General features: G+C 51.4%; 1 protein-coding gene across 2 annotated transcripts in view; it reads left to right on the plus strand.

The window, feature by feature from the left end:
- MIER2 (MIER family member 2) overlaps window positions 1-24,590 on the plus strand; it is a 29,274-nt gene extending 4,684 nt beyond the window's left edge. Inside the window, exons 2-13 of one of the 2 annotated variants that reach the window (XM_081177809.1) lie at window positions 4,396-4,483; window positions 7,389-7,549; window positions 8,783-8,908; window positions 9,997-10,120; window positions 11,988-12,094; window positions 14,069-14,138; window positions 14,897-15,048; window positions 15,945-16,026; window positions 16,776-16,870; window positions 18,169-18,272; window positions 20,336-20,472; window positions 21,506-24,590. In XM_081177809.1, the coding sequence (XP_081033935.1) occupies window positions 4,396-4,483; window positions 7,389-7,549; window positions 8,783-8,908; window positions 9,997-10,120; window positions 11,988-12,094; window positions 14,069-14,138; window positions 14,897-15,048; window positions 15,945-16,026; window positions 16,776-16,870; window positions 18,169-18,272; window positions 20,336-20,472; window positions 21,506-21,966 (1,707 nt within the window). In that variant the 3' untranslated portion in view covers window positions 21,967-24,590. Of the gene's footprint in view, window positions 1-4,395; window positions 4,484-7,388; window positions 7,550-8,782; window positions 8,909-9,996; window positions 10,121-11,987; window positions 12,095-14,068; window positions 14,139-14,896; window positions 15,049-15,944; window positions 16,027-16,775; window positions 16,871-18,168; window positions 18,273-20,335; window positions 20,473-21,505 lie in introns of those variants that run through there. The other variant, XM_081177808.1, reaches the window with a different exon arrangement.
- The last annotated feature ends 1,793 nt before the right edge of the window (window positions 24,591-26,383 follow it).

Here is a 26,383-nt window from a genome sequence, read left to right on the forward strand (position 1 = left end):
ATGACCCGGAAGCTGTACGCTGGTCCCTCGGCCAATAAAGCGAGATGAGCTCTGCAACCCCAGAGTCGGTCACGACTGGACCTAATGGTCAAGGGTCCCTTTACCTTTAACTCTGGTTTAGGGAGCCATTTGGCGCCTAGCATATATATGAGTTTCTAACACTGCCTTTCGTTTCCGTGCGCTGCGCTGGCTCGCCAGAGCAGTTTCGTCACGCTCGCCACGCGACCCGGAAGTGTCTCCGGACAGCTCTGGCTCCCGGCCTCTTAAGCGAGATGAGCACGCAACCCCAGAGTCAGTCACGACTGGCCCGTACGGGCAGGGGTACCTTTACCTTTACCTTTAACACTGCCTTTAACCGTGAAGTTCGGCTCACCCGGGAAGGGAGCCTCCGCTCAGGGTATCTGACCCAAGACTCCTCTGAAATCTGCCACCACCGCTGACGAGCACTGAATGATCACCAAGTTAGAGTTTGTCCCCAGAACCTTCTCATCGTTTTGGTTGTCTGAATCATGGCTCGTTATTTTTAATCACAGTTTAAAATCTTAAGTTCCCAGGGTGGGTTACAGCCATTTAAACACAATGTTAGTATTGAAAGCGCAATATTAAGAACTGCTCCAGCAACTCGGAAGTTACAGAAATCAGATGTGTCCTAAAAAAAATGTGCGTGCAAAGTGTCCAGAGCCCAGGGGATTAATTATTAGTCACTCCCCCCCCCTTATAAATTTACGAAGAAAGGAAGATGGGGTGTAACTGGTCGCATTTTGGTGGGATCTTCCCCCTAGGTGCTGATTCTGCAATGGAACCCCTGGAATCTCGACTTCTGTTGAAAAAAAAAGAAAGCAGGGATATATTAGTAACGGATCATTGGAAATTATCGCACGTTAGCTTGCAGATACTTAATGGGCTAAGGATTTTATTTATGTTAAGTGATGAATTACCGTATTTTTTGCTCTATAAGGCTCACTTTTTCCCTCCTAAAAATTAAGGGGAAATGTGTGTGCGTCTTATGGAGCGAGTGCAGGCTGCGCAGCTATCCCAGAAGCCAGAACAGCAAGAGGGATTGCTGCTTTCGCTGCGCAGCGATCCCTCTTGCTGTTCTGGCTTCTGAGATTCAGAATATTTTTTTTCTTGTTTTCCTCCTCCAAAAACTAGGTGCGTCTTGTGGTCTGGTGCGTCTTATAGAGCAAAAAAATACGGTAATATGTTTAATTCCATAAGGTGAAGATCTAAGGATGTTAATGTTTAAGTTAAATTTCATAAAAATTGGGATTTGGAAAACCGTTAGAAAGACATGCAATGAAATTCAACCAAGGGGAAGCGAGGAAGTCACTTAACAAAGTTAATAGCTGTAATTTTCAATAAGGCTATGATTTATGTTTGTCTGTTTTATGTGTTTGTTTGTTTATAATATTGCGAAAACTAATAAAAAAATTGGGGGGGGGAGGAAAATATTGCACGTTGGAGGAAACCTTTATGCAAGGAAGAGTTTTTACAGGAATTCCACTATTCAGATTTGGTGCACGTCTAGTTTGGAGCCGCCACCAGCACTTTCGAAATAAAAGTGGGGGGGGGAGATAACGTCAATAAATACCTTCAAAGAAACCCCAGCCCCTGCTCTGAGAGGAGGAGGACAGCCTGCCGTGGAAACTCTCAGGTCGAAACTCTTGTTCCGACTCCCATTCCTGGCATCCATTGGATTCTTTCCGCAAGCAGACAGGGTGGTCTCTGGTGAGAATACACCGCCGGCCACTAATGAGACACCAGGGACTAGCGCATTGCAGCACACGTTGAGTGCCTGCCTTTAAGTTGGGAGGCAGCCTCCTTTGCAAAGTTTTCCTGGTAGGCAGGGAGCTCTTATTCCTACGGTTGCCTTGTAAAATCCGGCGAACCGTCTCTGCAGAAGCTCTCTCTTATTTATTTCTTTTATTTATTTATTCAAGAAATTGTTTATTGTTAAAATAGTTCATTATTAATACACATATACAAGCATACAAACATACATTTCATACAGTCCTTAAAAGTGTTCAAACATACTTACACTCAATCCCACAAATAATTCCTTTTCCCATTACCACCCACCACCCCCTCACCCCACCTTTGTGTTAGACTTCCAATCTACTCAATTGCAATTTCTTTTCACTTCTATTACTTGCTTTCACACGCCTTTAGCCTAATTTCACACTTCTTTTTCTATTACACATCGTTATCCATCTTATTCAGTATTTCAGTGTTTGAAACGGAACTTGTTTATTCTAATAGGAGTTCTGATTTTTCGATATGGTTTTGCAAGTATCTTTTAAACACCTTCCAGTCCCTATCTATCTTTTCTTTTGAGATCCTTCCAATTTCTCCCATTGTTTTGGATATATTGTAGTACTCCACTGATTTGGCAAGCCACTCTATTTTTGTCGGTACAATACCACTTTTCCAGTTTTTCGCAATCAATAGCCTTTCGGCTACTGTTGCGTATACAGTGGTGCCCCGCAAGACGAATGCCTCGCAAGACGAAAAACTCGCTAGACGAAAGGGTTTTGCGGTTTTTGAGCTGCTTCGCAAGACGAATTTCCCTATGGGCTTGCTTTGCAAGACGAAAACGTCTTGCGTTTTTTGCAAGTTTGTTTCCTTTTTCTTAACACCGTTAATACAGTTGCGACTTGACTTCGAGGAGCAACTCATAGAGCGCGGTGTGGTAGCCTTTTTTGAGGTTTTTGGTGATTTTTGAAGCTTTTCCAAAACTTCTCCGACACCGTGCTTCGCAAGACGAAAAATTCGCTAGACGAAAAAACTCGCGGAACGAATTAATTTCGTCTTGCGAGGCACCACTGTAAATATAAGGTCTTGTCTTCTTCCTTTAGGCTTCCTTTAGAAGCTCTCTCTTTTTAAGAGAGCAAGGTGCGCCCTGCGACATTCTCACTCTGGGCTGGGCAGCTTTCAATGTCGATGCCCTTCTGCAGCAAGGTGACTGTTTCCTTTGTGTGCTTCTTAAAACCGCTCGGGCCCATTGACTACAGTGGTACTTCGGGTTACATACGCTTCAGGTTACAGACTCTGCTAGCCCAGAAATAGTACCTCGGGTTAAGAACTTTGCTTCAGGATGAGAACAGAAATTGTGCGGCGGCGGCAGCAGGAGGCCCCATTAGCTAAAGTGGTGCTTCAGGGTTAAGAACAGTTTCAGGTTAAGAACGGACCTCCGGAACGAATCAAGTACTTAACCCCGAGGTACCACTGTATTGTGAAGGAACGGTGGAGAATGAAGACTGGGGCAGGGAAGGTGGCTGCCAACTGCTGCCAACCTAGCAGTTCGAAAGCACGTCAAAGTGCAAGTAGATAAATAGGTACTGCTCCGGCAGGAAGGTAAACGGCGTTTCCGTGTGCTGCTCTGGTTCGCCAGAAGCGGCTTAGTCATGCTGGCCACATGACCCGGAAAAACTGTTTGTGGACAAACGCTGGCTCCCTCGGCCTATAGAGCGAGATGAGCGTGCAACCCCAGAGTTGGTCACGACTGGACCTAATGGTCAGGGGTCCCTTTACCTTTACTAGGGAAGGTGGCGGAGAACCGGATGGTTGGAGGGAGGGGGGCAAAAGGAAGGAGAAAATGAGGAAGGGTCACAACCCTGACAGCTTTTTTCTTATGGCACGGACACAGCGAGCACCTCTCAGTGTCAGCCAATGGGAATTGAAAGTTGCCGTCCCACCTTTTTCCAGTTTGTTTTCCTGTTGCCTTCCTTACCACGAAAGGGCATGTGGTGTTAAAAGTCTTTAATTTCATCCCGTCAATTTAATTTATTTATATACAGCTTTTTCTCCCAGTACGGGACCCTGGGCAGTTCATGGCATAAATTGAAACAGCTGAAAACACAACAGTCGATAGGAGCATGAGGCACACACCCCCACAGAAAGTTTGCGAGGAGGGAACGCTGTCCTTGAACTTAGAATAGTTCCCTACTCCTGGTTTCATAGAAGAAGCAGGGTCTTGAATCCTAGAAGGTAAAGGTAAAAGGACCCCTGTCCATTAGGTCCAGTCGTGGCCGACTCTGGGGTTGCGGTGCTCATCTCACTTTATTGGCCGATTGAGCCGGTGTACAGCTTCCGGGTCACGTGGCCAGCAGGACTAAGCCGCTTCTGGCGAACCAGAGCAACGCACGGAAACGCCGTTTACCTTCCCGCCGGAGTGGTACCTATTTATCTACTTGCACTTTTATGTGCTTTCGAACTGCTAGGTTGGCAGGAGCAGGGACCGAGCAACGGGAGCTCACCCTGTCATTGCGGGGATTCGAACCGCCGACCTTCAGATCGGCAAGTCCTAGGCTCTGTGGTTTAACCCACAGCGCCACCCGCGTCCCTAGAAAGGCATAGATAAATACTAACCATGTGTCCTGCTTTTCTTTTTTAAAGGCCTCAGTTGGGAGACAGAGTCCAAGGGTTGTGTCCTACCCTGCGCGGAACTTATGTCCTGGGAGACCCAGCCTTCACACCACGGCAGGTACGGAGATCTTGAATCTACCTAGTGCCAGGTACGGCAGGACTTCTGCCTTCCCCCCCCTCCTCCGTCACCTGGCTCTCACCTCTGCGGGAAGGTGGGTCGCTGAGCATCTGCCCTGTATTCATCCACCTTGTCCCTGGTTTCCATTGGCTCTGAACCAGGGTGAGGCTCTGAACCAGGGTGAGGCTCTGAACCAGGGTGAGGCTCTGAACCAGGGTGAGGCTCTGAACCAGGGTGAGGCTCTGAACCAGGGTGAGGCTCTGAACCAGGGTGAGGCTCTGAACCAGGGTGAGGCTCTGAACCAGGGTGTCGGGCTCCCGACTCCCTATCTGTTCAGAAAAGGCATTCCCCTTTCCTGAAATGGAGGAATGCAAGAGATGGAAGAATCTCTCTTATAATAATAATAATTTATTATTTATACCCCGCCCATCTGGCTGGGCCTCCCCAGCCACTCTGGGCGGCTTCCAACAAAACATTAAAATACAATAACCTATTAAACATTAAAAGCTTCCCTAAACAGGGCTGCCTTCAGGTGTCTTCTAAAAGTTTGGTAGTTGTTTTTCTCTTTGACATCTGATGGGAGGGCATTCCACAGGGCGGGCGCCACCACCTAGAAGGCCCTCTGTCTGGTTCCCTGTAACTTGGCTTCTCGCAGCGAGGGAACCGCCAGAAGGCCCTCGGTGCTGGACCTCAGTGTCCGGGCTGGACGATAGGGGTGGAGACGCTCCTTCAGGTATACTGGACCGAGGCCGTTTAGGGCTTTCAAGGTCAGCACCAACACTTTGAATTGTGCTCGGAAACGTACTGGGAGCCAATATAGGTCTTTTGGGACCGGTGTTATGTGGTCTCGGCGGCCACTCCCAGTCACCAGTCTAGCTGCCGCATTCTGGATTAGTTGTCATTTCCGGGTCACCTTCAAAGGTAGCCCGTTTACAATTCCTCCCGAGACAGGGGGAATTCCTCCTCTTAGATTAGGGACTGTGTTAGACATGCGCCAGGTGCGTTCTGCGGCTGACACAACTGAAAACACGTGGAGATCTCTGGTTGCCGGGTTAGCAACTGACGTCTCCGTCTGGCTGGCCCCTCCAGCGTTTTTTAGCAGATCACCAGAAGAACTTTTTTATTGCATTTATCTCCCACCCTTTTCTCCAAGGAGTAGATGGCTCACTCCCCCCTCCTCAGTTAATCTGTACAACGACCCTGTGAGGTAGGTTAGGAGGCTGTGAACTGACTCCAGGGTCACCCAGTGAGCTCCATGATGGAGGGCAGATTTGAACCCAGATCTCCCAGGTACTAGTCTGACACTCTAACCACCATACTCCACAGGCTTCCTAGAGTCCTTCTGCTAGGGGGCACGTCTATAAATCACCGTATTTTTTGCTCTATAGGACGCACCCGACCATAGGACGCACCTTGTTTTAGAGGGAGAAAACAAGGAAAAGAAATTCTCCCCCTCTCTGGTCAGCGCCCCTTCAGCGAAGCGGCAGGAGAAACGGAGCCCCTTCCATTTCTCCTCCCGCCTCGCTGAAGAGGCGCTGCTCAGCTCTCCCTCTCTGCTGAAGCCAGTAGAGTCTTGCTCTCCCAGCTTCAGCAAAAGGAACCCGAAGCCTCCGGAGTGCAGTGGCTATCCCTGAAGCCTTCGCAGCGCAGGGCAAGTTCCCGCTGCGCTCCGGAGGCTTCAAGTTCCTTTTGCTGAAGCCAGGAGAGTCTTGCTCTCCCACTGCACTCCAAAGGCTTCAGGCGGCTATCCCTGAAGCCTGGAGAGTGAGAGGGGTCGGTGCGCACTGACCCCTCTCGTTCTCCAGGCTTCAGCAAAAGCAACGCGAAGCCTCCGGAGCACGGAGGGAGCGCTCCCTCTGCGCTTCGGAGGCTTCGCGTTGCTATCGCTGAAGCCAAGGAGCCTGCATTCGCTCCAAAGGACGCACACACATTTCCCCTTCATTTTTGGAGAGGGAAAAGTGCGTCCTATAGAGCGAAAAATACGGTAAGTAGGTGAACCAGTATGAGGAAAGCAAAATGTCGCTTAGAGAAGGATCTGAAATATCTTCCTTGAAGATTGAATTTGTTTTATTTTGGGTTTTATTTAAAGTTGTCTTGCAAGCTGCTTTAAGGATTCCCCCCCCCCTAAATAAAAAGCCTTCATTTCATATAAATGAAATGAAGAAGAGGAGATTTCATTTTCGGGGGGAGACGCCTAGACATTTCATTGTGGCAAACATAAAAGTTCAAGGTGGCATTTGACAATTAGCTTATATTATCTGAGTTTCTAACACAGCCCTTTGGTAAGAGATGGATTGGTACCCTAGCGGGGGTGAGCCTTTTCTGTGGTGGCTCCACGCCTTGCAGAATCACCTCCCCTAAGAAAGGTGCCCAACACCAGACTGTTGTTTTGATCTATGTTTAGATTGACTCGACTAACTCCCTCCTTTTAATATATTTTTTTTCAACCTTTGCTATATTTTGCTGCATATTTCAACCATTGCTATACAGTCGCACCTTGGAAGTCGAATGGAATCCATTCCGGAAGTCGATCCAACTTCTCAAACATTCGGAAACCAAAGCACGGCTTCTGATTGGCTGCTCCTGCAGCCAATTGGAAGCCACACCAAACATTCAGCTTCTGAAAACCGGAACACTCACTTCCGGGTTTCGTTCGTTGGGGAGCCGATTTGTTCACGACCCAAGGCGTTTGAGATCTAGGGCACGACTGTATTTTGCTGCAAATTTCCCTTGCCATGGCGGCAGACCCCGAAGGGCCGTTTTGCAAAAGCAACACCCCCCTTTTTAATCACTGAAACAGACAGGCAGGAGATTTCCTCCCAGCCCTGGTGCTATGTCGCTGCTCGTGTGAGGAGCGTTCTTCGAAATGAACCTGCTTAATTGTTCCAAATGTCGTTCCATGCAGTGGTGTCTATGGGCTCAGGTGACCACCGCTTCAACCTGGCTGAGATCCTTTCTCAGAACTACGGGGTGCGTGGAGAGACTGAGGAAGATCAGCGGCAGGAACACACACAGGGGAAAGCGAAGCCTTTGGAGGAGCTAGAGAAGAGCTTCAATGCCTCCCAGGTAAGGCACTTTGTGGTTTTCTCTCTCTCTCCCTTTTGAATAGATTTTATTAAAGTTTGGAAAAAGAAACACAGTGGTACCTCTGGTTGTGAACAGGATAAAGCGAGATGAACGCCACACCCCCAGAGTCGTTCATGGCTGGACCTAATGGTCAGGGGTCCCTTTACCTTTTATGATACAGTGGTGCCTCGCAAGACGAAAAGAATCCGTTCTGTGATTCTCTTCGTCTAGCGGTTTTTTCGTCTTGCGAAGCAAGCCCATTGACGGATTAGCGCTATTAGCGGCTTTTAGCGGCTTATCGGATCAGCTGATAAGCAGCTTAGTGGCTTAGAAAAGAGGGGGGAACCCCGCAGGAACTCGCAAGACATTGTCGTCTTGCGAAGCAAGCCCATAGGAGATTCGTTTTGCGAAGCACCTCCAAAACGGAAAACTCTTTCGTCTAGCGAGTTTTCCGTCTTGCGAGGCATTCGGCTTGCGGGGGCACCACTGTATGTAAAATGAACCATGGGAAGAGAAGAAGGGAAGTCATTGATATCTTAAGGATGTAAATTTAAGAAAAATTTTACAGTGGTACCTCGGGTTACATACGCTTCAGGTTACATTCTCCGCTAACCCAGAAATAGTGCTTTGGGTTAAGAACTTTGCTTCAGGATAAGTACAGAAATCGGGCGGCGGCAGCGGGAGGCCCCATTAGCTAAAGTGGTGCTTCAGGTTAAGAACAGTTTCAGCTTAAGAACAGACCTCCGGAACGAATTACTGTATTTTTCGCTCTATAAGACGCACCAGACCACAAGGCGCATCTAGTTTTTGGAGGCGGAAAACAAGAAAAAAAATATTCTGAATCTCAGAAGCCAGAACAGCAAGAGGGATCGCTGCGCAGTGAAAGCAGCAATCCCTCTTGTTGTTCTGGCTTCTGGGATAGCTGCGCAACCTGCATTCGCTCCATAAGACGCACACACATTTCCTCTTACTTTTTAGGAGGGAAAACGTGAGTCTTATAGAGCAAAAAATACGGTAAGTACTTAACCCGAGGTACCACTGTATATGACACAGCTGGTGGCTCCAGCGGCCTGACTGCGTCAAGGCAGCTTCCTATCGCCCTATAGTTTACCATGACATGCAGGCTGTTTCAGCTGCCAAGTCTGCCCCCTTGATCCTCTGCCTGGCCGGCGTAGCTCCGGGGATGGGGTAGGGAGCCCCTTCCCTTCCTGACGAAGTTCTCCTGCCGTTCAGAACTCTGAAATGCCGTTTGAGGAATTGCTTGCGCTCTACGGCTACGAGGCCTCTGACCCCATCTCCGAGCAGGACAGCGAGAGCAACGATGCCTCGCCCAACCTTCCAGACATGACCCTGGATAAGGTAAGTCCCGTTTTCCCTGCCAGCCGCCTTTCCCTGCTCCTAGTCCTCATGAGGGTCACCTTTAAGGGGAGAAGCACAGCGACAGAAACCGAGATATGATAATGGCACCTTAAACCTAGGTTGTGGGCGCAACAAGGTGCACTTTTTTAATAACAAGAATTCTGATTTCTAAAGCCATTTAGGGGCTTGAAGGCGAATATTAAAGCAAGGCTTCCATCATATCATAATGGTGTGTTTGTGTGTGCATTAAAAAAAACTGGGTTAAAGCTGACCGAAAGTCCAGAGGTAGCATTCTTATCAATTTATGACGGGGTGGAAGGTTCGCAGGTTATGAAGGCCTTGCTCACAAATTTTCTTGACAGCTGCACAATTTATGATAGCTGGAAGAGGAAGGGGCAAGCGAATATAAAATGGAGGAATGGTATGAAGAGGTGTGGGTTATAGCTCTTAATGATAAATTAACATGTGCCATTGGGACGTGGGTGGTGCTGTGGGTTAAACCACAGAGCCTAGGGCTTGCCGATCAGAAGGTCGGCGGTTCGAATCCCCACGACGGGGTGAGCTCCCGTTGCTCGGCCCCTGCTCCTGCCAACCTAGCAGTTCAAAAGCACATCAAAGTGCAAGTAGATAAATAGGTACCACTCTGGCAAGAAGGTAAACGGCATTTCCGTGCGCTGCTCTGGTTCGCCAGAAGCGGCTTAGTCCTGCTGGCCGCATGACCCGGAAGCTGTACGCCGGCTCCCTCGGCCAATAAAGCGAGATGAGCGCCGCAACCCCAGAGTTGGTCACGACTGGACCTAATGGTCAGGGGTCCCTTTACCTTAACATGTGCCATTAAGGTAAGGCGGGGAATACGCAGGAGAAATGATTTGGAGGAGATGTGGAAGGTGTATGTAGAATTTGTACTTTTAAAACGGAAAAGGGTCAAACCACTGGAAGAGGTGTTGACATTTTGGGAGGTTGGATAGTTACAATGGAATGGTCTCGGAGATGGGGTGCACATTTTTATTCTTTTATGAATATTACTTTGTCAAAATAAAAGAAAATATTTTTTTTAAAAAACAACACCCTTCCTTCTTTCTGGTCAGGAGCAGATAGCAAAGGACCTGCTTTCCGGCGAAGAAGAAGAGGAGACTCAGTCTTCGGCCGACGACCTGACCCCTTCCGTCACCTCCCACGACGCCTCGGACCTTTTCCCCAACCAGATGGGATGTAAGTTTTCTCTGAAGTGTGTAGATGCCTCGAGAAAAAGGGAACAAAGGCCTAGTCGTATTTAACAGACACGCAAAGGAAAGGCCAGCCGGGAACCTTCCCCTGCTTTTGTTTCTCTCTGTCGGATGCTGAGGTCCAGCTCCGAGGGCCTTCTGGTGGTTCCCTCCCTGCGAGAAGTGAGGTTACAGGGAACCAGGCAGAGGGCCTTCTCGGTGGTGGCGCCCTCCCTGTGGAACGCCCTCCCATCAGATGTCAAGGAAATAAACAACTATTTCACTTTTTAAAGATAACTGTTTAAGGAAGTTTTTAATGTTTGATGCTCTATTGTTTTTAATATTCAGTTGGAAGCTGCCTAGAGTGGCTGGGGAAACCCAGCCAGATGGGCAGGGTATAAATAAATTATTATTATTATTATTATTATTATTATTAATTTAATTGCTCTTTCCTAACGGGATTTGTTTCTATTTCCTTGTATTTTACAACAACGCTTTGAAACTCTGGGGGAGCCGCCTCAAATGCTAACTTGGGAGAAAGGCAGGATATAAACACGAGAAGTAATAATAATAATAATAATAATAATAATAATAATAATAATATAAAGCAGCATATAAACACATGAAATGACAGCAGCAGCAACAAGAGTGGCAGCTAGTGAGAGCCAGTGTGGTGTAGTGGTTAAGAGCGGTAGTCACGTAATCTGGGAAACCGAGTTCGTGTCTCCACTCTTCCACATGCAGCTGCTGGGTGACCTTGGGCCAGTCACACTTCTGTGAAGTCTCTCAGCCCCACTCACCTCACAGAGTGTTTGTTGTGGGGGAGGAAGGGAACGGAGAATGTTAGCCGCTTTGAGACTCCTGAAGGGGAGTGAAAGGCGGGATATAAAATCCAAACTCTTCTTCTTCTTCTTCTTCTTGCTAGCCATCAAGCTGAGTGGAAATACCACATTTGGGGCAGTCTGCACCCAAATTCGTTCATTCCTTTATCCGTTTGTTATAGTTCTTTCCTACCTTTTTACCTCCCAAGGAACTGAAGGGGGCAGACGTGGTTCTCCCCTTCCTCACTTAATCCCCACAACAGCCCTGTAAGGTAGGCTGAGAGGCAGGGACCAGCCCATCGTCGCTCACCCAGTGAGCTTCACGTGGCTGTGAGGGGATTTGAGCCCCTGTCTCTCCCAGGTCGTGGGTGGCGCTGTGGGTTAAACCACAGAGCCTAGGACTTGCCGATCAGAAGGTCGGCGGTTCGAATCCCCGCAATGACGGGGTGAGCTCCCGTTGCTCGGTCCCTGCTCCTGCCAACCTGGCAGTTTGAAAGCACACCAGCGCAAGTAGATAAATAGGTACCGCTCCGGCAGGAAGGTAAACGGCGTTTCCGTGCGCTGCTCTGGTTCGCCAGAAGCGGCTTAGTCCTGCTGGCCACATGACCCGGAAGCTGTACGCCGGCTCCCTCGGCCAATGAAGCGAGATGAGCGCCGCAACCCCAGAGTCGGTCACGACTGGACCTAATGGTCAGGGGTCCCTTTACCTTTACCTCTCCCAGGTACTCTTCTCTGTTTAATCCCCACAACGACTCTGCAAGGCGGACTAGGCTGAGAGAGCCAGTGGCTACACACACACACACACACACACACACACACACACACACGGGTCATCCAGTGAGCTTCATGTGTCTGAGTGCGGTGGATTTGAACCCTAGTCTCTCTCAGGCCCAGCTCTCCGGACGCCAGCTGTCTGTGGGCTTCTAGTAGTGGCCTATAGCAAAGAGGACAGTGGAATTGACGGGCCTTCTCTGGACACAGGGCCCCTCTCTCGCGCTCCTTACGCCTTCCAGGCATTGAGGTTGTCTCTTCACCTTTTTTCCGGAAAAAAAGCAAACTTCCTAGCTGATGGAGGCAAAGGCCGCTGCTCTTCCCCGTGTGCTTCCTTCTCGGCCGAGGACTCGGAAGAAGACGCCATCCCCGCCAACGAATGCAAGAAGGTAGGCCTTTTCGTCCGGGGGCGGGGGCTCGCCGTCCACCACCGGGACAGGTGGGAAACAGGAAGGGGGGCCTGGCTAAGAGGAATTCTGAGAGAAGCTTCTTTCACCTATTACAGTACAGTGGTGCCTCGCAAGACGAAAAGAATCCGTTCTGCGGTTCTCTTCGTCTAGCGGTTTTTTTGTCTTGCGAAGCCCATTGAAGGATTAGCGGATTAGTGCTATTAGCGGCTTTTAGCGGCTTATCTGCTGATCGGATCAGCTGATAAGCGGCTTAGCGGCTTAGAAAAAGGGGGGGGAGGGAAAAAACCAGCAGGAACTCGCAAGACATTGTCGTCTTGCGAATCAAGCCCATAGAAAATTCGTTTTGCGAAGCACCTCCAAAACGGAAAACTCTTTCGTCTAGCGAGTTTTCCGTCTTGCGAGGCATTCGTCTTGCGGGGCACCACTGTATTTGGCCAGTACTGCAACATTCAGGAGTGCTGTTAGCCAAATGATTATTAGGTTCTGTCTGTTTTTTGGGCAGACGTTTTTGCAGCTCTGTTACGTTTTGCAGATCTGCTGAATCTTAATCGATATGGGGGCTGCCCCTTCTCCCATCTTCAGCCGACTTTTCCACCAGGCAGCTCGGAGGCCGAAAGGATCTAGTTGATCTCAGTAGGACTAGGTTTTTCAGGGCAGGTTTTTGATCCCTTGCTGGCTTACAATCGTACTTAAAACACTTCCTAGAAACCTTGCCCATCTTGGTTTTCCCAAGGTTTGTGGTGGGACCTCTCTTGTAGCATTCACCGTTTTCTTCCGTTCCTTCAGGAAGGGATAAATAAGCAGTCAGGAAAATGGTTGGGGGATCACCCCTGTTCCGAGCAAGGAACAGAAGAGTTTTCTCCCCTATTGTCCTCTACGTGGGGCTACCTTTGAAGGTGACTTGGAAACTACAACTAATCCAGAATGCAGCAGCTAGACTGGTGACTGGGAGTGGCCGCCGAGACCACATAACACTGGTCCCAAAAGACCTACACTGGCTCCCAGGTCGTTTCCGAGCACAATTCAAAGTGTTGGTGCTGACCTTGAAAGCCCTCAATGGCCCAGTATCCCTGAAGGAGCGTCTCCACCCCCATTGTTTTGCCCAGACACTTGAGGTCCAGCTCCGAGGGCCTTCTGGTGGTTACCTCCCTGCGAGAAGTGAGGTTACAGGGAACCAGGCTGAGGGCCTTCTTGGTAGTGGCGCCCTCCCATCAGATGTCAAGTAAATAAACAACTACCGTATCTGACTTTTAGAAGGCAGCAGAAGGCAGCCCCATTTAGGGGAGTTTTTAATGTTTGATATTTTCTTGTGTTTTTAATATTCTGTTGGGAGACGCCCAGGGTGGCTGGGGAAATCCAGCCAGATGGGCAGGGTATAAATAATAAAATGTTGTTGTTGTTATCTATATCTAGATAGATAGATACAGGACGCAGGTGGTGCTATGGGTTAAACCACAGAGCCTAGGACTTGCTGATCAGAAGGTCGGCGGTTCGAATCCCCACAATGACGGGGTGAGCTCCCGTTCCTCAGTCCCTGCTCCTGCCAACCTAGCAGTTTGAAAGCACATCAAGTGCAAGTAGATAAATAGGTACCGCTCCGGCGGAAAGGTAAACAGCGTTTCCGTGCGCTGTTCTGGTTCGCCAGAAGCGGCTTAGTTCTGCTGGTCACATGACCCGAAAGCTGTGCGCCAGCTCCCTCGGCCAGTAAAACGAGATGAGCGCCGCAACCCCAGAGTCGGCCACGACTGGACCTAATGGTCAGGGGTCCCTTTACCTTTACCTAGATAGATAGATAGATAGATAGATAGATAGATAGATAGATAGATAGATATGGAAGAGGTACTCCCCTCCCAGCTTACCTCCAAGAAGCAGGAGAGGCGAGGAAAGATTGGTACACAACTGCTGCCAATTGAATGATCCTGCTGATGTTATTTGTTATTATTTCGCTCACAGGAGATCATGGTTGGTCCTCAATACCAGGCGGCTGTTCCCCTCCTCCACCTGAACAGGCATGGCGAAAAAGGTAGGCAAACCTTCATCCCAGCCAGAGTTTTGTGTGTGTGTGTGTGTGCATCTTCGTGTGTTCCAAGAGAACCAGGGGAGAGTAGAATTTGGCTCCTTGGGAAAAGCCAGCATCCTCTTTCTAAGAGAAGGAGCTTTTATGTTTAAAAAAGCATCCTTCGCATTTGATTCCTTGGCTGGTCGCCACAGGCGAGCAGGGATTCCATGCGGGCGAGCGGGCTCGGTGAAGGAGGCATGCGCCTTTCCGTTCCTCCTGTTGCCACAACCCACTTGGTTCTGGGGAGGCTTCAGAGGGGAAGGTGTCCGCCCCACAGTCTGTGTCACTCAGCCGCCAGCCGGTTTAGGTAAAGGGACCCCTGACCATTAGGTCCAGTCGTGGCCGACTCTGGGGTTGCAGCGCTCATCTTGCTTTATTGTACAGCTTCCAGGTCATGTGGCCAGCATGACTAAGCCGCTTCTGGCAAACCAGAGCAGCGCACGGAAACACCATTGACCTTCCTGCCAGAGTGGTACCTATTTATCTACTTGCACTTTGACGTGCTTTCAAACTGCTAGGTGGGCGGGAGCAGGGACCGAGCAACGGGAGCTCACCCCGTCGCAGGGATTCGAACCGCCGACCTTCTGATTGCCAAGCCCTAGGCTCTATGGTTTAGCCCACAGCGCCACCCGCATCCCACACCAGCCGGTTTAGCGGAAGGCAAAGTATTTGCTTGGGGCCCTTGATCTCAGACCCCCCCTCCGATGTTTCCTCTCTCCCAGTCTACGAAAACGACGACCAGCTTCTCTGGGACCCAAACATCCTCCCCGAGAGGGAAGTGGAAGAGTTCCTTTACCGAGCCATAAAGAGAAGGTGGGACGAAGTCTCGAACGCCAGCCTTGCAGAGGGGGACACGGTCAAGGACAATGAGCAAGTGAGTTCAGTGTTCATTCCCAAACAGCGCATGAGATGGCAGTGTGCCGTGAGATACAAATCCATCTTGAAAGCTCCTGTGAGCCCCAGCCCCTACCGTCGCAGAAGAGTCTACCTGCCGCCTCTCTGCCTGAGTCTACTCCATTCTTTCCTCTTCTTAGGCCCCATCTGCACTCTATATGTTTAAACCCGTTTCATGCCACTTTAAACAGTCACGTCTTTCCCCAAAGTATCCTGTAAAGCAGCGTTTCTCGAACTTGGGGCCCCAGCTGTTGTTGGACAATTAATTAACAATAATAATGGTTTTATTAATTATAGCAATTAAAGGTAAAGGGACCCCTGACCATTAGGTCCAGTCGTGGCCGACTCTGGGGTTGCGGTGTGCATCTCTCTTTATTGGCCGAGGGAGCCGGCGTACAGCTTCCGGGTCATGTGGCCAGCAGGACTAAGCCGCTTCTGGCGAACCAGAGCAGCGCACGGAAACGCCGTTTACCTTCCCGCCGGAGTGGTACCTATTTATCTACTTGCACTTTGACGTGCTTTCGAACTGCTAGGTTGGCAGGAGCAGGGACTGAGCAACGGGAGCTCACCCCGTCATTGCAGGGATTCGAACCACCGACCACCTGATTGGCAAGTCCTAGTGGTTTAATCCACAGCGCCACCCGTGTCCCTTTTATAGCAATTATAGCAATACAAACCCTAAAACCATTAACAAGTTAGCAACAGGTTATCTATTAACTGTTTGGAAGGATGTAATCTTAATTGCCTGCATAGGCCTGGTGGAGCAGAAACGTTTTCGGCAAGCGTTTAGAAATTGTCACAGAAGGTTCCACAGGACCGGACTGACGACGCTGAAGTTCCCCGCTTCTCTTAGACGTGCTTCCCTTTGCTCCATAGGCGCTGTACGAACTGGTAAAGTGCAACTTCAACGCCGAAGAGGCACTGCGGAGACTCCGGTTCAACGTGAAGGTCATTCGAGGTGAGAGATTCCTAGGGGTAGGGAAGAATTCCCCCTCCCCAGCCCTGCTGGCTTTCCCAAGTGAGACCGCATCAACACATCCTTCTCTCCAAGGAGCTTGGTGGAGGTGGGGGCGGGGAGAACTCCATAGCTGTCAACTTACAGATTTGAAAATAAGGGGCCAGCAGCCTCGAAAATAAGGGATCAGCAGCCAAAATAAGGGATTTTCCAAGCACAGGTATGTTCAACTTCTGAGCCCCCCCGAGCCAAAGGCAGAAAGCCCAGCCAGCAGCCAAATGAAGCCTCAAGCGGTGGTTCCCACAGCGCAGCAACCCGGCAAAGGGGATGCAGCAAGGAAAACCAGCGTCACCTCTCCGCTGGGAAGCGCTGAGCAAAGGCGAGTCCCCAGGCAACGCGGCCGATTTGATTGGGACAAGGCATGCAAGCTCCACCCCCCAGTCGTTCTTAGACTCCTTATTGGATGAGCAACGCAGCCAAGCAACACGGTTGGAGCTTCCCTCCTCCCTGGCCGGCAGGGAGGGAGGGAGAGGAGCTGCTTCCTTTGAAACCCGGGAAATTTAAGGGACATCATCAATAAGGGACAGCAGTGGGACACGGCGCTGGGATAAGGGACTTTCCCACCAAATAAGGGACGGTTGACAGCTATGGAGAACTCTTCAGTCACACAGAGAAACATCTATTGGAGAAGTTCTGCAAACGTTCAGCAGGCGTCTCTCACAAATAATTTCCCCCCGTTGCCTCCGCTACAGATGAGCTCTGTGCCTGGAGCGAAGAGGAATGCAGGAATTTCGAACACGGGTTCCGGGTCCACGGAAAGAACTTCCACCTCATCCAAGCAAACAAGGTAATTGGCCGTCGTGTGTATGTCGCCCGGGACAGCGGGTCTCACTGCAATCACGAGTGAAGCCCGGGAAAAGAGGAATCACCCTTTTAAATGCCCATAGAGCTGTAGGAGGAGGTCTGGGAGACAGACACGGTTTGCGACTTCTGCTTCTAGCTCGATGTGCTTTTCAAGGCTCCGAGTAATTGCGCTGGGTCTCGCACCCAGATCCCTTGGAAAATAAAGTGTGCATGTATGCATGTACAGTCGTACCTCAGAAGTCGAACGGAATCCGTTCCGGAAGTCCGTCCGACTTCCAAATCGCTGTGGAAGACCCGTCGGACGTTTGGGTTCCAAAAAACGTTCGCAAACCGGAACACTCGTTCTGGGTTCAATCGTTCGGGAGCCAAAACATCCATCCGGGATCCAAGGTATTACTGTACAGTGGCACCTTGGGTTAAGTACTTAATTCGTTCCAGAGGTCCGTTCTTAACCTGAAACTGTTCTTAACCTGAAGCACCACTTCAGCTAATGGGGCCTCCCGCTGCCGCCGCGCCGCCGGAGCACGATTTCTGTTCTCATCCTGAAGCAAAGTTCTTAACCCGAGGTACTATTTCTGCGTTAGCGGAGTCTGTAACCTGAAGCATATGTAACCTGAAGCGTATGTAACCCGAGGTACCACTGTATGAGCTTTCTCTATTTCTGTCTCTCAGGGAGGGGGTGGGGTCTCAAGACCTCCAAGGCTGACCCGAAGTTTTCCTTCAGGCGGGCAGGAATTTCTTTATTCCTTTGCATTTTTGCTCAGTTAAGAAGGCTGCGTGCAGCTTGCAAGGTTCAGCCCAGCAGGAACTTGGGTCTCAAGTTTGGGCCCCGAAATCTCAGCGGCTGGTAACCTGTGTGCTACAGAAATGTGAAGTAGTATTCTTTTGTGTTGGAGAGAACCCTTTGCACACTGTCTCTCAGGCATCCAGCCCCTTCCTTCCCCCCACCCCAGAAAAAAAAGGTTATGTAAGCCTAGTGCTTCCCAGAGGATTCTAGGATGTGTGCTCTGTTCACACAAGCGTGGGGTTGCCTTATTTCAAAAAGTAAAAAAACGACACCCCCAAAGTTGGTGAGCTTTTTTTCCCCCCCACCAAAAAAAATCTGCGATTTCTCTGTTTACTTGGACAAACCGCCACCTTGCGGGAATTGCCCCTGGACGTCACTTCCGCCTTTGAAATCCCGGACGTATGGCAATCCCTACACAAGTGTCGCTCCTGAGAGGTGTTCCAGAAGCCGTGGCTTGTCCTAACCTTTTCCCTCTCCTCCCTTTTCCCCCGCAGGTCCGCACCCGGTCGGTGGGCGAATGTGTGGAGTACTATTACATGTGGAAGAAATCGGAGCGCTACGATTACTTCACCCAGCAGACGCGGTTTGGAAGGAAGAAGTATGTTCCCCTACCGCCACCCTGGAGCATCGTGGGAGCTGGGTGGAGCGCTGGGGCCTGTGTCCACAGCGCCGGGTGAATTGCAGGCCCAGGGGCTTGAGTTGGAGAAGGAACTGGAAGAAAGAAGCAAGGAGGGAGCTGAAGGCCAGGAAACAGAAGAGAGGGGAAGACAGGGGGAGAGGAACACTAGGAAGTGGAAGGGAGGGAAAGGAAGTAGGAGAGGAAAACTGGCAGGTGCCCACATTTAATCTGGAAGCATTTAAGCTTTAGCAGGAGGAGCGACACCCCCCCCCCCCCGGACAACTGGGACGCAGGTGGTTCTGTGGTCTAAACCAGTGTTTCCCAACCACTGTTCCGCGGCACACTAGTGTGCCGCGAGATGTTGCCTGGTGTGCTGCGAGATGTTGCCTGGAGGGAGGCGGGCGAGGCGGGCGGCGAGAGGCGGGGCGGCGGCGGCGAGAAGAGGCCGCCCAGCGCGGGGCTCTCGCCGTCTGCCTGCCTGGCTGCCTGCGAGCTCGGCGGGCAGCGCCTCCGTCCGCAGCGCCTGCCTCGCGGCTCTCATTCCCTGCCCCTGCCAAAGCTCACCCAGCCAAGCCGCGCTCTCCTTCCTGCCTTGCTTTGCTGCCTCCTCCCCCCCACCCCCAAAGCTTGGAGGTTCCCCGGCAAGGGGGAGGGAAAAAAATTGAAACTTACACTTTCGTGCGTCCCTCCCGGCGTGACGCTGCGCGCTGACGTCACGGGGCTGTAATGGTGGTGTGCCTCGAGATTTTTTTCATCAAACAAGTGTGCCTTTGCCCAAAAAAGGTTGGGAAACACTGGTCTAAACCACTGAGCCTCTTGGGCTTGCCGATCAGAAGGTCGGCGGTTTGAATCCCCGCGACGGGGTGAGCTCCCGTTGCTCTGTCCCAGCTCCTGCCAACCTAGCAGTTCGAAAGTATGCCAGTGCAAGAAGATAAAGAGGTACCACTCCAGCGGGAAGGTAAATGGTGTTTCCGTGCAGTCTGGAGTCGATCCTGGTGAGGGTTTGCCAAGCGTGCCTTCCTCTTAGCACATTTCTCCCTTTCGTCCTGAGTTTGAGTGTCTTCAAAGCCCATGACACCTTTGGTAAAGGCTGTTCTCCAGCTGGAGCACTCGCAGTCCAGTGTTTCCCAGTTGTCAGTGTTTATACTACATTTTTAAAGATTTGCCTTGAGAAAGTCTTAAAACCTCTTTTGCTGACCGCCAGCATTACGCTTTCCATTTTTGAGTTCGGAATAGAGTAGTTGCTTTGGAAGACGATAATCAGGCATCTGCACAACATGACCCCAGTCCAACGAAGTTGATGTTGAAGAATCATTGCCTCGATAAGGGGGGAAGGGGGGTCTTTGCTTCTTCCTGTGCCACACACACTGCACGGTCGTGGGCTGCTCCCCACTCTGCAGGAGGCCACCCCCCGCCCAATATTCCCGTTCTTAAAAAAAAGAAAAGAGTGACTAGGATTTGTAGAACCTGATGTAGAATGCAAAACATGCAGGCACTATTCTCAGAGTGTGTTTGTTTGTTACCGCTTGTAATTCTAAATGTGTAGGCCTGAAAATAGGGACGCTGGTGGCGCTGTGGGTTAAACCACAGAGCCTAGGATTGCCAATCAGAAGGTCGGCGGTTCGAATCCCCGTGACGGGGTGAGCTCCCATTGCTCGGTCCCTGCTCCTGCCAACCTAGCAGTTCGAAAGCACAGCAAAGTACAAGTAGATAAATAGGTACCGCTCTGGCGGGAAAGTAAACGGTGTTTCCGTGCGCTGCTCTGCTTCGCCAGAAGCGGCTTAGTCATGCTGGCCACATGACCCGGAAGCTGTACGCCGGCTCCCTTGGCCAATAAAGCGAGATGAGCGCCGCAACCCCAGAGTCGGTCACGACTGGACCTAATGGTCAGGGGTCCCTTTGCCTTTAGGCCTGAAAATGTAGGGCATGGATGCCCCTTGATAACCACTCCACCCCCACCCACCTCTCCGTAATCGGTTAATGCAGAGAAGGGACATCATAATCTACAAATGTGTTTTGTTTTGCTTGCCTCCAACCTGTAGGGATTACGTGGATAATTTTTTGGATGGTGGCGAAGTAGAAAGTGCCAGTCGTTCGCGAGGTTCCCCACCCATCCCATCGTCCACTGGATGCCTCGACTCTCGTTTTAACCCAGATCACCTGGCAATCGAAAGCACAGGTAGGCTGGTCATAATTGCCCTTGCTCAGCTTTCAAAATTCTGAGTCCTGGAAAAGCATGTTTATTTGTCATTTGCTACAACTTACGTTGCCGCTTAATTACAGTAGTCTAAGAGGGACGCGGGTGGCGCTGTGGGTTAAACCACAGAGCCTAGGACTTGCCGATCAGAAGGTCGGCGGTTCGAATCCCCACGACGGGGCGAGCTCCCGTTGCTCGGTCCCTGCTCCTGCCAACCTAGCAGTTCGAAAGCACGTCAAAGTGCAAGTAGATAAATAGGTACCGCTCTGGCGGGAAGGTAAACGGCATTTCCATGCACTGCTCTGGTTCGCCAGAAGTGGCTTAGTCATGCTGGCCACATGACCCGGAAGCTGTACGCCGGCTCCCTCAGCCAATAAAGCGAGATGAGCGCCGCAACCCCAGAGTCGGCCACGACTGGACCTAATGGCCAGGGGTCCCTTTACCTTTACCTTTGCGAGTGTGGTGTAGTGGTTAAGAGCGGTGGATTTGTAATCTGGGGAACCGGGTTTGTGTCTCCGCTCCTCCACATGCAGCTGCTGGGTGACCTTGGGTTAGTCACACTTCTCTGAAGTATCTCAGCCCCACTCACCTCACAGACTGTTGTGGGGGAGGAAGGGAAAGGAGAATGTTAGCCGCTTTGAGACTTCTTAAGGGGAGTGAAAGGCGGGATATCAAGTCCAAACTCCTTCTTCTTCATGAAACTGTAACGCTGTCATCACCCTACAGTAGGACATGATGGATTTTTCAGCTTTCAGATTCCACAAATGAGGGGGGCGAAAATGTTCTAACATGACTTTGGGAATTCAAAAGATATTTTGGTTCAATTGATATAAATCGGTTTTCTCCCGAAATAGCAACCTTGCTAGGGGGGGAGGGCATTCCCCAGCTGGGGCAACGCCACCGAAAAGGCCTTGCCTTGGTGACTCCCGTTTTTAGAGTGTGCAGTAGTTGAAATCAAGTACCTGTGATGTGTGAACCAGGCTTTTGTGTGTCTTCCCCCCCCCCCCCCGCACAGAACCTTTGAGCATCGAGAGCGCAGCGTGCAGTTTGGGCAGCACGAGTGAGTCGGGCCACGGCTACGAATACAGCACCCCTTCGGAAACAAACTGTTCCTTTGACCCCGCCGAGGAAGCCGCCGGCGGCAGCCGGGCGCCCGCTTTCCTGCAGCGCCCGCCGAACCCCCCCGAAGCCGGCTTCTACCAGGTGGCCGCAGCCGGCAAACAGGAGCCGCTGCGGTGCTCGGGGAACGCCCTCGCCGTGGACTTCACCCTCCCCGGGAACGTCGCGGAGGGGCTGCCTTTAATTTCCGGCCACGTGGGACTGGACAGGGATCCAGAGACGTTGGTGGCCCCCTCTCAAGTGTCCTTATCGGTCCCGGATTTCAGCCTCCTTGGCATTGGAGATGTAAATAGCTTCCTGGCCACTCAGCAGGCCTGCCCAGCTCCCAGGGCCCACTCGGAGTCCTTGTCTCAGTGACTGCAGCCTCTGCGTAGGGGTCCGCTGACGGACGAAAGCTGACTCTGGCAGGACTGGGCAGAATAGCCCTTTGGGGAGGGGGCACAGAGACGGGTCAGCCTATCGTCACCCTTCCTTCCCCCGCACACTCCCCCGGGGCCACGAGCGCCGGTCAAGAGCTGTCCGGTCCTCGCCTTTCCAAATTGCGGGGGGGCGGAAGGGGCGCCCGCTGCTCTTCCTGCCCCTGTGCTCGGCGTCCCTCTGGCGAAACCAAACGCCTCCGTCGTACTCTCTCGCACAGCTTTGCAAAAGAGAGAGAGAGAGAGCCGATGGAGGGGAACCTGTGACCCCCATGGGGCCGTTGTAGATGGGGGGCAAAGCCATGCAGGGGGAAGACGAAGTCTTCCTCCCCCACAACCCCGCCCTGTGCAAGCTGGATAGCCAGCGTTGCCAGCCGAGAAAAAACCCCCCGGCGCAATGTGCGAGGCCGCAGAGATAGAGAGGGGTTCCAGGAGCACTTTTAGAGAAGGAGATGTATCGGTGGGGCGGAAAGCTTTCACGCACGGCGCGAGCAGACGTGGAACACAACTGGTTCCGAAGGTGCAAAGCAACCTGAGTTGGGCACTTTCCTTCAGTTGTGGTGGCACCTCTGTTTAGTTTCGTTTTCAGTAGCGGCGGGGGACGTTCCTTTTTTGCCAAACCTTGTGGCCGCATCCTGGTTTGCCATAGGGTGAGTGGAATCGCCACCCTGCTCCCGCTTTCGTCCCTACGCAAGCACACCGCCCCAGGCCTTTTTTTTAAGGCACCCTCTTATCGGGACCCGCCTTCTGGGCAGAGGGAGAAACTTCACCCCCTCCAACAGCACCCTGCATTGCCAAGATGGTAATCCGCACGTCGCAGCCTTCCGAAGATGCATCGGCTTCCGGGGATGGTGATGGGTTGGGGAGGACGTGGAGGGGCAGAACGGAAGAAGGCTCCCTGGCCCCGTTGCCAGAACTCCACAGCTCTCAGGCGGGGTGTGGGGCGGGGCGCTCCAGGGGTGGATGTCCGCCGTGGCGGTCTGGAGGCCAGGCTTCCGAAAGCCAGCAAGAATCTTCGCGTTTGCTTTTGCCAGAAGAGAGGCAGCCGGGTGGCGGCAGGAGCACAGGGCCGCCGGTTGGAGTGCCAAACAGACTCCGGGGAGGGAGGTATACGTGCGTTCTGTGCGTGAGAGAGAGCATGAAACGCGGGTGTCCCATCCTGTCCCCCCAACCTTGCCCGGTTCGGCCAGCTGGCAAAATACTACGAGGACGGACTCCGTGCCATTCAAACCTCCTTGTCTCCCTCTTCTTCCATTTTTCTCAACCTCAGCCATGGGGAAGCTTTTTTCCTTGTTGCTGGTAATACCGTATATCCCTTTCCCCCCCATCATTTTCATTTTGTGGTGCAGGGCAGTGGTGGTTCGTGGCAGCATACATACCCTTAACCTAATTCCACCCGCCCCTCAAGCATCGGTCGTCCACCTGGCCATTCACTCCTTTCTTGGTCATGCAACTAGGGGCTTTTCTTCCAAACTGCGGGAGCTGATAAGGTGTGGAGACAACTTCCTGCACCTCTCTCCTGTGTCCGTCTCCCTGCATAAACCTTGGTACACCACCCTGCAGTTTCCAGGTGGCAGTTGGCAGCCGTGGATTGCAGCTTCTAATAATCGCTTCGTTGGCCTCCGTCGATGCTAGCGGCAGCAATCGTGGTTAGCGCACGAGCCTCCTGTTGCACGGTTCACGCCCGCCGTGCAAAAGGCAGGGGAGAGTTTTGCACAAGTGTCGTGCCGGCTCTGATCAGGGAGTCGGGCGGCAGATTAAGAGGGCTAGAGAAGGCTCATTTAACGTGGGGCTTGTGGTCACGGACCCAGCATAACAGAGCACGTTGCGTTGTGGCACCAGCTCAAGTGAGACTCAAATGTGCATCCGTGCCCACTTTGAAGATTCACAGCACTTGGCGAAGGCGCAGCTGCCAGAAAACTCCTATAAGTGAGTTGTGCAATGGGTATATAATACCACCCTTGCACTTGCAAGTCATCCCGGGTCGCCGCTATTCCATCGGCTGCCCCTGTGGCCATCTTGACTATGAGGCGTCAATGAGGACTGATGGCTTTTCAGTTTTCCTTTGGTGTAGCGTTTTGCAGCTGAAGTAGGGACACACATTCCGTCGGGCCTTAAGTCTTCTGCTTCCTCCTCTCTCTCTGCCCACCTACCCCCACTTTTGCTTCCTTTAGTTCACGCCCGTCCAATCTGGACCTTCCCCCAGACAAGCCCGTTCCCAGCTCTCAGGGGTCCAGTTTTCTTTCTATGAGTGCTCTGGATACAAGCCAGAGGTGCTGCTGTAGGGTTGCATAATTTCCTTTGCACTCAAATCTCCCCCACTCAAATCTCTTGGCATTCCCGTATAGACCGTAGAGGAGACCTTAGGAAAACAGTCACGTCTCCATCCCTGCAGTAAATAACGCAGTGGTACCCGGCCTATTTCCTCAAATCACCCAGGTGTGAGCTGCGAATCCTTTCCCCGGCCAGCTGCCTCTAAAAGTCCCAGAACTTATGGCTGTTCCATTGACTACACTGGTAGTCAGACGAAACAGCAACGGAGAGATCTCCGGTTCCTGGAACTTTTCAAGAAAATCGGTTTGCGTGTGTCCACTGCGTTGCACCCAAATAACGCCTCTGGGTTTACACAGGGATATGTTTCCCTACCCCATCCGCCCAAGCAGCCTCTGTAAAAAAAAGGGGGGAAGTGAAATTCGACCCACATAGCTGCCCATGATTCACCCTCACCTGTTCATAATATCCCCTTTTTATTATTTATTTAAGGGATCCTTTCTTGCAACATTTAGGAGACTTTCTCTCCACTGACTCTCTTGCCATCTTGTTACCTATCTCCTATTTCATTTCTCTCCCTTCTCTCTCTCTCCCCCCCCCCAATTTCATATTTTAATATGTCTAATTTATAAATGTATTCTTTCCCACCCACCCCTCTCCCCGCAGAAAAAATGTTTGTTTACAGGTTGTGGGGAAGCGGGATATATATATATATATATAGATATATATATATGCCGCAGAAACTTATGTGTGTCTTGGGGCGGCGACGGGGTGTTCCACGAAAGGGAGCGGCAGACCAACAGCTTTCCTCTCCTGTTTCCCTTCCTTCCGCCTCTCAGGGAGGGGAAGGGATGTCGTGAACGTGATTCCGATACACCGCACCCCGGGGCGACCCACTGACACGTTCTTGTGAGAAGCGCGAAGGGTCTCTCCACTGTGAAGTGAAAACTGCCTTGAATTACCCTTCATTTATTTATTTAATTATAAAGCCTACGTTGGAGGAGACGACAACGTGGGGGGAAAAACAGACGAAAGAGTCGAGTTTTTATTTACTTTTTTTCTCCTCCCGCAGATAATGCCAGCTTTCTGCTGAGAGCCAGTGTGGTGTAGTGGTTAAGAGCGGTGGACTCGTAATATGGTGAACCGGGTTCGCTTCCCCGCTCCTCCATCTGCAGCTGCTGGGTGACCTTGGGCCAGTCACACTTCTCTGAAGTCTCTCAGCCCCACTCACCTCACAGAGTGTTTGTTGTGGGGGAGGAAGGGAAAGGAGAATGTGAGCGGCTTTGAGACTCCTTCGGGTAGTGATAAAGCGGGATATCAAATCCAAACTTCTTTCGCTCTGGAATTCTAACAGCAAAAAACCACTGCGGTTTTGAGAGGTTCGGTCATCCCCCTCAGTTCAAAAACGGCGGCCAAATCGCAGGCAAGATCCTGCTCCTCCATCCTACGAACTGTCATGCAAAGTTTGGCCAGGATAGCGGAAGGGACCATGGGGCAAAATCTGGTTAGGTTTGGTGCAGTCTTGAAACACTCCCATCTGCCATCTTGATTCAAAATGTATCCAAATGTAGGTGGAAGCCTTTTGATCCTTCAGTATACCACCGTGGAAACTTGGGTTACGGTATCTTAGTGGCTGAATGTGGCCCTCCCAAAACTCTCTGGCCCTTGGTACTCTCCTGATGCCACTCCCCTTTTGTCAGGACACGCCCCTTTCCACAGGCCACACCCCTTGCCTGCTCTGCCCTGCCCCTTCCTCGAGTGTTTTTTGTGTCTCGCTGGAAATGTGACTCCAAACATTGATCATGCTTCCTCCTTGCCTGGGCAAGGTAAAGGTAAAGGGGACCCCTGACCATTAGGTCCAGTCGTGGCCAACTCTGGGGTTGCGGCGCTCATCTCGCTTTATTGGCTGAGGGAGCCGGCGTACAGCTTCCGGGTCATGTGGCCAGCATGACGAAGCCACTTCTGGCGAACCAGAGCAGCGCACGGAAGCACGGAGCTCACCCCGTCACGGGGATTCGAACCGCCGACCTTCTGATCAGCAAGTCCTAGGCTCTGTGATTTAACCCACAGCGCCACCTGCAGAGGAT

The sequence above is a fragment of the Podarcis bocagei genome, assembly GCF_964188305.1.
Source record: "Podarcis bocagei genome assembly, chromosome: 18".
NCBI lineage: Eukaryota > Metazoa > Chordata > Lepidosauria > Squamata > Lacertidae > Podarcis > Podarcis bocagei.